Consider the following 11,406-nt stretch of genomic DNA (forward strand, 5'->3'; position numbering starts at 1 on the left):
TAGTTCCTACAGGTACGTCAGCTGTGCCAATTTTTTTACACAAGCAAAGTTCAGGTAAAATGGGCCAGCTGATCAGGTAAAATGGGACGCTTATCAGGTAAGTTGGGCCAGTCCAACTGCAAAGGGATAGTCATCAATTTTTATTGTAAAAAAAAAAACTGTCAATATGGCAACATACTGTGTAAGAACAATTTAATAATATCAGGACAATTCATTACATTGTAAATGATTAACTAATCTGCTCATGGCAAATGTATTGAATCCACATGGCACTGTGAACTTGGGTATAAAACACATAAATAATGATTAAAAAAAAATCAACTGCAACCTACTAGGCCTACAAATGAATGCAAACACTGAACCTCAATAATATCTAAATAGTCAAAAATTTTAAAACGTGTGTGTGTGCTTGAGTAGATACATATGTCATGGCCTAGGCCAGGGGTCGGCAACCTTTAACACTCAAAGAGCCATTTCGACCTGTTTCCCACAGAAAAGAAAACATTGGCATTTAAAATGAAGACAACACTGCATATATCGCTTTTTTACCTCTATGCCCTTGTTAATCAGTCGTGATTAATTAATTACAAAGCCTCTAATTAGATAGATTCCTTTTTTAAATTGTGTCCTTCCACTAATATCTTACTTGGTTAATGTCATTTTTGCTCCTGGACCTCATATGTTACGTAATGTTAGCTGGAAATCAATATTTTGTGAATGTCTATTTAACTTGTAAAATCTATTTAGCTAATAACTTTTCTCCAGTAAGTTGCTGCCCTATTTTTCAAGACGACACTCTGACTCTCTGATCTACTGTCTGGATGTGACATCGAGCCGTGTTCTTGCGAGAACCGTGTATTACCCTATGGTTGATGCTGGAGGTACGGACCCGTACCCGTAGCATCTGTACTAGAGGTACGGACGTGTTAAGGTCACTGAAGAGCTGGCGATGGTTAACTACTATTTGCTGCACATTACAGGCAGTTTATATAAATGACTTTGACGGCGAACATTGTATAATTTAACAAAAAATACACCGTCTCCTCTCACACTTTACGTAGACAATGTAGTTTTTACTCTTTTAGACGCCGTGTATAAATTGTTTGAAGTCCAGTTCCTATTAATTAGTTTACCGCGTTCAGTGGTGGAAGCGGCTGACGAACTCCATTGCAAATGTTCCCATTTAATTTCGGACGCTAATTTACAAGATAAAATTAAGGATGTCGAATATGAAACAAACACTCGTGAATGGTGAGGAGCAGCTCTTTAATTCGGCATGAATTAAAAAAACCCACAAACTCGATTTACTGTGATTTTGTGAGATTTGTTTGTGGTTATGTAACTTAGCCATTCAACAGAGTCCGCTAACATTAAAGTGACTGTGACAGGGTCTGTGTTGACAGACGTAGAAAATACGTCAGGGTTTTGTTTAGGTTGTTAATATGTAATAGTCTGTCGCTACTTTTGAAGGTTAAAAATACTTATAGTTTGCTGGCTGTTAGTTCCGCCATTCATTCCGCAGATTCACCTCGAATCACGGAAGCGCCTTCATCAGCGTCGCCGGCTCATTAATATTTATGTCCGTCGGATTACCAGCCAATCACGAAGCCCGTTCATCAGCCGGCTCATTAATATTTATGTCCGTCTCATTAATATTTATGTTAAGGTAAAGTGCCGTATCCGTAGGCCACAGGCTACGGGTACGGGTCCGTATCTGTAGACACTACCTTACCCTATCATGAGTACTTTTGACTCAAAGACAAGAAGTGTCTTTCTTGGAGTGGAGCTTTAATATACAGGCTTGCCATTCTTGAGTACAAAACGATGTGAAACTACAGGCGTTGCTTCTCCAGGAGTAAAACAAACAAACCAAAAAGGTAGTGTCTACAGATACAGACCCGTACCCGTAGCCTGTGGTCTACGGATACGGCACTTTCCCTTATCATAAATATTAATGAGACGGACATGAATATTAATGAGTCGGCTGATGAACGCGCTTTGTGATTGGCTGGTAATCCGACGGACATAAATATTAATGAGCCGGCTTGGTAATCCGAGTGATGAAGGCGCTTCCGTGATTCGAGGTGAATCTGCCTGCCGAGCCTGTCATGTCAGTCATCTGCTGTTCTCTTTTCTATCATGCATAATGTCTTATTTTCTGCGTTTGTCAACACAGACACTGCACGTCAGTCACTTTAATGTTAGCGGACTGCTGAATGGCTAAGTTACATAACCACAAACAAATCTCACAATATCACAGTAAATCGAGTTTGTGGGTTTTTTTAATTCATGCCGAATTAAAGAGCTGCTCCTCACCATTCACGAGTTTTTGTTTCATATTTGACATCCTTAATTTTATCTTGTAAATTAGCGTCCGAAATTAAATGGGAACATTTGCAATGGAGTTCGTCAGCCGCTTCCACCACTGAACGCGGTAAACTAATTAATAGGAACTGGACTTCAAACAATTTATACACGGCGTCTAAAAGCGTAAAAACTGCAATGTCTAAAGTGTGAGAGGAGACGGTGTATTTTTGGTTAAATTATACAATGTTCGCCGTCAAAGTCATTCATATAAACTGCCTGTAATGTGCAGCAAATAGTAGTTAACCGGCGCCAGCTATTCTGTGACCTTAACAGGTCTGTACCTAGTACAGATGCTACGGGTACGGGTCCGTACCCGTAGCATCAGCCAACAAAAAAAGGCATGAAACGTGTGGGAATCGGAAGCTCCGTGTTGTCTCTCTGCAGGGGGAAAACCCCAGCAGTACATCTGGTGGAGTGACACGTCAAAATAAGAGCGGTAATTTCACAATAAAACTCTATATTAAAATGCATTGAAACGCGCCTGAAAGGCAGAACAATTTATTTTCCAAAGTTACAGGGAGCCAAAACAAAGGGCTGAAAGAGCCGCGGGTTGCCGACCCCTGGCCTAGGCTGAAGCCGTCATCATCATAGATGCCGTTTCTCTTCGCCACAGCTCTCATGGCACCAGATTGAACACTCTAGACACTTGATCCATTCCTCTGTTGCCTTTGGGTCGTCAGGGTCACCGTAGCGAGCCTTGCAGAAAATACACGGCTCGTTGTCATGTTGTGTTTTCCTGTTGACCTTTTTGTCCTTTTGGGTTTTTTGATGACTTCGGTTTGGTTTTATTTTTTCTGGCAGTTTTTTTCTAAAGTGTTCCTCACTTTCTGTCTCCTCTGCTTGTCTCCTTTCTTCCTCCATCTCTCAGTCCCTCTCTCTTTTCCTCTCACTTGCTTCTTGTTTGCCATACTCACTGTAGATAAAGTCGGTGGATTGTTACTAAAAACACTGATCATCATCATTTTTAGGCAGATGCATCCTTTTCACATAAATGCCTACTCCATTCCCTTCAAATGTGTACATGTGTGCATGTGTGACTGACAAAAAGGGTGGCCCATTTTAGCTGAAACCAGGGGGCCCAACTTACCTGAATAGGTTCAGCTAAATTGGGCCACTAACAAAAATGTCAATCTTTGAAAAAAAATGTCCAAATACCAAACTTTAAGCATTATTTCTGATAGGTGTCATCAAGACAGATATTATACATCAACAATTTTATATATACATGTTTCTTTAATTGACTTATCATCCTTATAATTTTTATCAGAAATTCTTATGCCAGTCCACTCACCACGCAGTTTTCCGGTGCAGTGTGGATTTGAATCTTATCTCCGCCCACAAAAACAACCACAGACCAATAAAATCTGTTGTTTCATGTCAAGTACAGTTGTGGCAAACATTTGAGACCATTTGCTGTCATTGGCTCTAAAAATCAGAGGGGCTAGGACATCCAAAGCTTAAATGGCCCATTTTACCTGATATCACCCTATTTAAACATACAAAAGACACCATAAGGCGATTTCTATTATTTATTATAATATGTACACACATTTAGAAAGATTTAACACGGATCTGAATACTGGATATTAGGACAATAAAGTTGTTGTTGTTTTTTAATCTAAATATTAGCAGGGGAAGATGTAATGTTAGTTAAATCAGAGATTTATTAAAGCGTTAAAGGTTTGGTACTTCGATAATCCAACATTTAGTCCAGACGGAGTCTCTTCCAGCGGATCATCCAGACACCAGCAGACGCCCCGAGCACCGGCAGCATCCGTGTGTTTACCGGCGGTAAAAACTCTCCCCTTCCAGCCCAACGAAGCAGCGCAGCACCGCCGTTTTCCTTCCACTGTGTCCTCACATGTCTCTGCTAACTGGAACACCGATGTTCCACCGGAGACGAGGAGCTTTTAGTCGTTTGAGGAGCACAAATGCGCAGAAAAGTGTCAGCGAGCCGCACTCGGTCACCGTGTGTCCGACAGCTTGGAAGCCTCCTGGAAGCGAGAGACAAAGAGCTGGAAGTCCAACATGAGGCGAGTGTGGAGGGACACGCGTGTCGTCGGCGTGGCAGCGACCGTGGGGTGTGAAAAGGCTGATTTTGTCAATATTTTGTGTCCAAAACGTGCCAGAGAAAACACAAATGTGGCAGCGTTTGAGGCGGCGGCACTTGTTGTTGCCTCTTTACGGTTCTCATCATCTTTATAAGTCCCGCCTCCTGCTTTCAGCTCAGACACACTGAGACAAACAGAGACACAGAAACATGGCAGAAGAAGCTCCAGCAGTTGCACCGGCTAAAGCTCTGGCCAAATCCCAGAAGAAGAAGGCTTCCAGACCCAGGAAGGATGGACTCAGCCTCCCGAAGCTCATCGTCGCCGCTGTGACCGAGTCTAAAGAGCGGAAGGGGATCTCTCTGGCTGCGATCAAGAAGGTTCTGGCGGCCCAAAATTTTGATGTGACAAAGTCCAACAAACGCATCAACACCATCGTCACCAAGCTGGTCACCAAGGGGGTTCTAATCCAGACTAAGGGCACCGGAGCGTCCGGTTCCTTCAAGCTCGCCAAGAAGGAGCCCAAAGTCTCCAAACCGGTTAAGAAGGTGAGCAAGAAGAGGGCTCCCGTCAAAGCTAAGAAACCTGCCGTGGCCAAGAGGGCAGCAATTCAGAAGACAGCGGTCAAGAAATCCCCGAAGAAGCCCAAAGTTGCAGCCAAGAAGCCCACAGCAAAGAAAACTGCAGCCAAGAAGCCCACAGCAAAGAAAACTGCAGCCAAGAAGCCCACAGCAAAGAAAACTGCAGCCAAGAAGCCCACAGCAAAGAAAACTACAGCCAAGAAGCCCACAGCAAAAAAAACTGCAGCTAAGAAAGTTGCTAAGAAGTGAAGCACCTTCATCTTCCCTCACTCATCAGCAAAGGCTCTTTTCAGAGCCACCACAGCCTCTGCTAAAGAGCTGCTGCCTCATTCATCACTACATCAATATCACTGCTCTCACTTTACGTTCAGCTCAAAACTTCAACACTTAAATAGTAAACCCACATCATCAGTCTTTTAAAAACAACTGGTTGTTGATATTAATGTACTGGATAGATTTAACTTATTAAAATTAACTGAAATGTAATCAGTTTGGAGCTGAGGATGGGACGTATAAATATTTTGAGATCAGTTTAATGAATGTGACGTTTCAAATAAACCCCTCCTCCACAGCAGCCGCCATGTTCAGTAAATTCTGATGTAAACTTTTTTCTTCTCACTTTAAACTTAGTCGTTGAAATGATTTCATTTGATTGACAAATTTGTTGAGCTTCTCAAGTGTCCTGGAAACATGTCAGCTAAAGCCTTGGTGCCCAGAGAGAGATTAATGAAGCACACTGGAATCATTCTGATCGCACCATCATAGCACTCACTCTGCCATAGTTCAATGTTGGCCATCAGGAATCCCAACATGAACAGACAACTGCCGTTCAGTCACAATCAGTGACTTCCCTAGTATTGGACCTCCTCACTGTCACTCACAACACCTGAGCCAGTCACCTGCAGTCTGTACCACCTGGAATCCACCCCCGTTCCTTTGTTTGAAGCACATCCAGCTTCATTCAGGCTGAATCCCAAACCGCCCCCTACACACTGTCCCTCCGTTTGCGCGTTCCCGCGGAGGGTCCTCCATATTAAGGGCCGTCCCAAACCGCGTAGTGCGGAGGGGGAGTGGACTGTTCAGCCCTTAAATAGCGAGTCTGCATCGATGCTCACTCTCGACAACTTTTTCAGGAAGTGCAACGTCGAAATGGAGGAGGAAACAACATATTGATGTGAGTTCCACATGCGTCCATTATTTCTCCCACGCCTTTTTCACACTGACAGAACATCACAAAAAGAGTGGTGTAAAAAGATAAAACAAAAGAAACAAATCTTATGCTGTGCTGACGTTTGATTTAATTGTGCACCCCCTGACACCTTAAAATTTGAACACAACTGACAGAATTCATTTATTCATTTGTTGGATTTGAAATGCCAGATAATAGGATTGGAAAACATGTGAGTGAAAAAAAGTGGGATGCTTTCGTCTTCTGGAAGCAGCAGCGATCCTTGTTAGTTGCAACCTGTGCCACAGCGCTACAGCCATGCACAGTAGGCGTCTTTGTGTTACCATGGCGATGACGTCTTCCGTTTTCCGGTGAGGCGACAGGGCGTCCCATTCCTGACGATCGTATTTATACCCTCCCCCTTCAATAATAGGTGCCCTCCACAGCTGCGAGTGTGACTTCTTTTGGAGTGACACTCGGTAGTGGAGGGGGAGTGTGTAGGGGGCGGTTTGGGATTCAGCCTCAGTCACACACAACAGCCACTAGAACAACAGGATCACCCCACACCACTCAGCTCTGGAAAACCATTCACTTTTAACCCTTATGTACTCTAGGGGGTCATTGCTGATCTTTTCCTTGTTATGGGGTTGAGTCTGGCCATCCCTCCTGGGGTTCGGTGGGAACTGGAGGTTCTTATGAGGGGACGCGGTGGTGATTTTGACACCAGCCCCCGTTACATAATTTGCACTAGGGGTTGGATCATTTTGGATGAATTTTAGTTATTTTGGAGCAGTTTCAGGTTATTGTGGCCTCAGACAAAAGTTGAGCTGGGGAACAATAGTGTGTTTAGAGGGGGAAGAGGGTGAAAAGAAGAGGAAGACGGAGGAAAAAGTTTGGGAAAAATAAAAAAGAATTGAGCTCTCATGAACTGAGAACATTTATTAGATTTGCCGCCTTTCTGATTCACTTGAATGCAGTTTCTTACTTGAATTTCAATAATTTAGGCTAAAATATGTAATTTTTCTGGATGATGGTGGGAAACTGTGGATATGAAGGTTGTCAGTTCGAGCCTAGTTCCTAACAAATATATTGTAAGCCAAGTTTTAAGTAATTATTGTTAATCTTTGAGATATAACTAACATTGGCTTAAAAATATGAGTGGCCTATTGTGAATATATTGCTGACTGATCAGACCCACAGAAAAACAACTTTTTCTTATGTGCTATTGACACAGCTGCACAAATAGTTATTGGTTTTTGTGCGATACTCTTTTAAATACTACAGCCTGTTGGATCAGTTATCAAATTGTTTTCAATACATGCTGTTCATATCATGTCATTTTAGACTGGCTCTGCAAAAAGCTCTGTTTGATCCTTATTATATTATTATAAATATTTATGTACAAAAAGCACTGCTGCAGAAATAAAGGCCAGATTTATGACAGAACATGCAGCTTAACTGGGAATCACACAAACACACAAAGAAATAAAGGAGTTGGTTCCATACAACAGACAGTAACTATATTAAAGCATCTTTACTAGAACTATATACAACAACACAATAGAAAAACTAAATAAAGCTTTTACAAGCTTTTACAAGCTGAGTAAATCATAAGAAGGTATCCCACTTTTAGGTTAGCTCACTTTATCCCTGATAACTGCACAATTACTGCTGATTATCCTGTCCAGTTTTACCTTCAGATACAGATTATGCCACTTGTTCTGGGTGCTGCTGGTCTGTTTCCTGCCTCAGAAGCAGCAAATCTTGATTAGACAGTCTTTTGTTTAGAAGACATCTACCGGCGTTAACAGAGAAGAAATGGACCAGTTCCACCAAACGTAGCAGCCACAGGTTAGAGCTAAAACAGCAACCATTACTGATATGTTATTGTCGTTATTATTCAGAGGTTCATCAAATTTCATTCATATTCTGAGCTCAGTCTGTACAGTGACAGTAGAATAAAGCTAGAGCAGAAAAAGCCTGTTAAAGTAAATGCAGTTCAAGTCAGCTCATGATGCTTCATTGTTTTGGGCTAAGAAAATGATATCTGCTGCTGAAAGCTAAACTTTCGTCATAATGTCAAATGTTGTGGAAGTTCAGTGAGGTCCTGTCTGTGGACACAGAGAGACACAATGGAGACTCAGATGACTTAGAATGAGAGAAAGTTTTACTGATGTCAGGAGAAGTGACATAGACAGAGCAGCAGTACATGCAAGCAATGCCAGCATCAGTTCTGAGGATTCTCTCTGATCTTTGGGTGAATATTGTAGTTGGGGGAATTTCCGATTTGATATTGCAGACCAACATGGAGACAACCCGTTTGCTTAGTCACGTGAGAATAGACGATATCTAATCTCCTGGAGAGTCTGCCTGTCTAAAGTGGTTCAGTAATGAAAGATGAATGACTGACGATATTCATACAGTAGTAGTAAGTAAAACTACTTGCAGGGTAACGTTACTTGTAAAAGCTATCACAGTTTAGAACAATGCATTGACTACTATGTCTGGCAATATAACGGTACACTGATAGAAATCATAAATGTAGTGTACACGGTTGGTCTTTTGGAATTCTAAAGTAGATGACGACTCAGATAAGAACACACTCTATTAGGATGGGGTCTCGAACCCACATCAAACTGACATTTTGGACATTGGACAGGCCCAGAACTCTCTCCTTTCCCAACAGAAAAACACCATTAATGCCAAGGTTGAATTACAGCAGGACATCTGATTCTTGCCACAACAACCCCCAGTTTCTAGAGGAAAATTGGGGCACATGTATTTCTTTGTGTGCTTTAATTTACAGTAAAGGACTGTCAACCATTTGAAAGACAATGACTCTCACTTTATGCTGGGAATGTTTTCTTTTAATCAACACTCATCCACACCTAAATTTCCTTCCCCCAGGAATGCCATGTTGCCTCCCCTTTAGCAGGATCTGATAAGAACTGCTCATAAAATTTTACAATCCACATGGAGAACTGGTTTGAGACTGGTACCAACTTTTAACTGAAACAAAACTATGAAGGTATTTCAGGTGCAAAATGTTTGAGCACCTGTAACATCAAATTTGTAGTTGTGTACATTGAATTTGTATGTGTATCAGCAAATATGATTTCCCACACTCTATGAGTTGTGTGCTTGTAAAATAACTTCTTGTATGTGTCCATTTTTTTCTTCCCACAAATACAACACAAAAATACACATTCACAAAATCGTAATTCCAGGAACACAAATCACATTTACAGGTGCACAAATCATATTTACAGGTGTACAAATCCTTCTCTACAAGTCACATATTTCAACACTCACACGCTCACCTTTTGCACCTATTGTTGCAGCACACTAAGTGCAAACATACTTGTGCACCTGAATTGTATGAAGTGAAGTTGAGGTGAGAATTTGAATATGTGCAAATCTGAATGTGAACTTGTGCCATAAGTATGTGAAATAATTTACCACGCAAATAGCTGTGTCCTCTAACACACAAACACAAATTGCTACTTACAACCACTCGAATCCTCTCCACAAGTCACACATTCTCTGTTTTCTACAGGTGCAAATCAGAAATCGCACTTCCGGTCCCTTCCAGTCCCTTCCAGTCCTTTGGTGTAAAACTACAAAACGATCTGATCTGTGTATAAATTCTATGCTCTGAGATTGACAGACTTTTTGGCCAGTCAGAGGGACACTTTGCCCGCCCAGCCAATCAGAGGTTTTTCACTATATTTATCTTGTTCAATCAACCACTTGTTCCCCCAGGCCACTTCAAACTACTTATCTTGCTCACTGACTCCTGACCACAACAATTTCAACACTCGACACACAATATGGCGGACCAGCTAATGTGACGTCATGTGAAAACTATCTATACATTCTAAAAAATAAATTGGTATCTGATTATTCTGTTGATGAACATTTGATTAAACAAATGTCTGTTGCTGGAGTTTTCAGAATATTAAAGTGTGACCTGCTGACCACAATCAATGTTAATATCTGCTTTGATTGTTCACTAACTCAACACATTTATTATCTAATGTTACATTCATGGATCAAAGTCGGTGTCTCAGTCATCTGGTTTACTTTATTTTATTATTTTATATTGTCTTAGTGTTTAGTGTGTGCTGTATCTGCTCATGTTTTCAACCCAGTTCTTCTTGGATCTTCTGAGCTGCTGGAATGTGTGAATTTCCTGCTCAAGGATCCACAAAGACACAAGCTGCTGATCCTGCTGTTGGTCAGTTGGTGGCGCTGATGCAGCAAAGAAGGTTTATTTGTTATGAAGCAGCAGGAAAATACACAGAAGAACAAGAGGAGGAGGTCCGCCTCTGTCTTCTATCACGTCCTCAGTGGAGACTTAAAGCTCCGTCACTCCAGCAGCGGCATCACTGAGCTTTTAGCTGCAGAAGAGCGAAGATGTCTGGACGAGGCAAAGGAGGAAAAGGACTCGGTAAAGGAGGCGCCAAGCGGCACCGTAAAGTTCTCCGGGATAACATCCAGGGAATCACCAAGCCCGCTATCCGCCGTCTGGCTCGCCGCGGTGGAGTCAAGCGTATCTCGGGTCTGATCTACGAGGAGACCCGCGGTGTGTTGAAGGTCTTCCTGGAGAACGTCATCCGTGATGCCGTCACCTACACCGAGCACGCCAAGAGGAAGACGGTGACCGCCATGGATGTGGTGTACGCTCTGAAGAGGCAGGGCCGCACTCTGTACGGCTTCGGAGGTTAAAGTCAGCGTTCATCAGAACAACAAAGGTCCTTTTCAGGACCACACACCTCCTCTACAGAGCAGCGTTCTACAGTGGTTCTCAATGACTCAATGTTGGCTTGAATACACTACTTTCAAAGATATCCGAAATAAATTCATGTTTTATGTCCACGTACCTAAATATTGCGTAAATTTATATGCAGGTGGGTGTCATGCTGAAAGAATGAGTTACAGCGGCTCCAACTCTGTTTATACTCAGTTTTCTGTCTGTCTGTGTTATTTCCAATTCTAATGAAATACAAGTTTTCTTTAGTGTGTTAACGTGTCTACAAGAAACTGGAGTTAGATGTTTCAACTAGTAAGATCATCAACTGAAATCATTTCAACGACCAAGTTTAAAGTGAGAAGAAGGTTTAAATCAGAATTTACTGAACATGGCGGCTGTTGTGGAGGAGGGGTTTATTTGAAACGTCACATTCATTTCATCCAATACACGGTCTGATATCACACGCGCCAAACCGTTCTGGACCAATCA

The 11,406-nt window shown here is 42.0% G+C and overlaps 2 protein-coding genes across 2 annotated transcripts; both read left to right on the plus strand.

The window, feature by feature from the left end:
* The first annotated feature begins 4,627 nt into the window (after nt 1-4,627).
* On the plus strand, nt 4,628-5,245 carry LOC110947759 (histone H1-like). The gene has a single exon (XM_022189049.2). It carries the CDS (start codon nt 4,628-4,630, stop codon nt 5,243-5,245), a length of 618 nt encoding a protein of 205 aa, XP_022044741.2.
* Nucleotides 5,246-10,473: 5,228 nt separating this feature from the next.
* Nucleotides 10,474-11,063, plus strand: LOC127533453 (histone H4). The gene has a single exon (XM_051946543.1). The coding sequence runs from the start codon at nt 10,581-10,583 to the stop codon at nt 10,890-10,892; it is 312 nt and encodes a 103-aa protein (XP_051802503.1). The 5' UTR covers nt 10,474-10,580; the 3' UTR covers nt 10,893-11,063.
* The last annotated feature ends 343 nt before the right edge of the window (nt 11,064-11,406 follow it).

The sequence above is a fragment of the Acanthochromis polyacanthus genome, chromosome 3 (genome assembly GCF_021347895.1).
Source record: "Acanthochromis polyacanthus isolate Apoly-LR-REF ecotype Palm Island chromosome 3, KAUST_Apoly_ChrSc, whole genome shotgun sequence".
NCBI classification, from domain to species: Eukaryota; Metazoa; Chordata; class Actinopteri; family Pomacentridae; genus Acanthochromis; species Acanthochromis polyacanthus.

Coding starts and splice junctions, on each gene's coding strand:
- LOC127533453 (XM_051946543.1), top strand. CDS start 10,581: ATGTCTGGACGAGGCAAAGGAGGAAAAGGACTCGGTAAAGGAGGCGCC.
- LOC110947759 (XM_022189049.2), top strand. CDS start 4,628: ATGGCAGAAGAAGCTCCAGCAGTTGCACCGGCTAAAGCTCTGGCCAAA.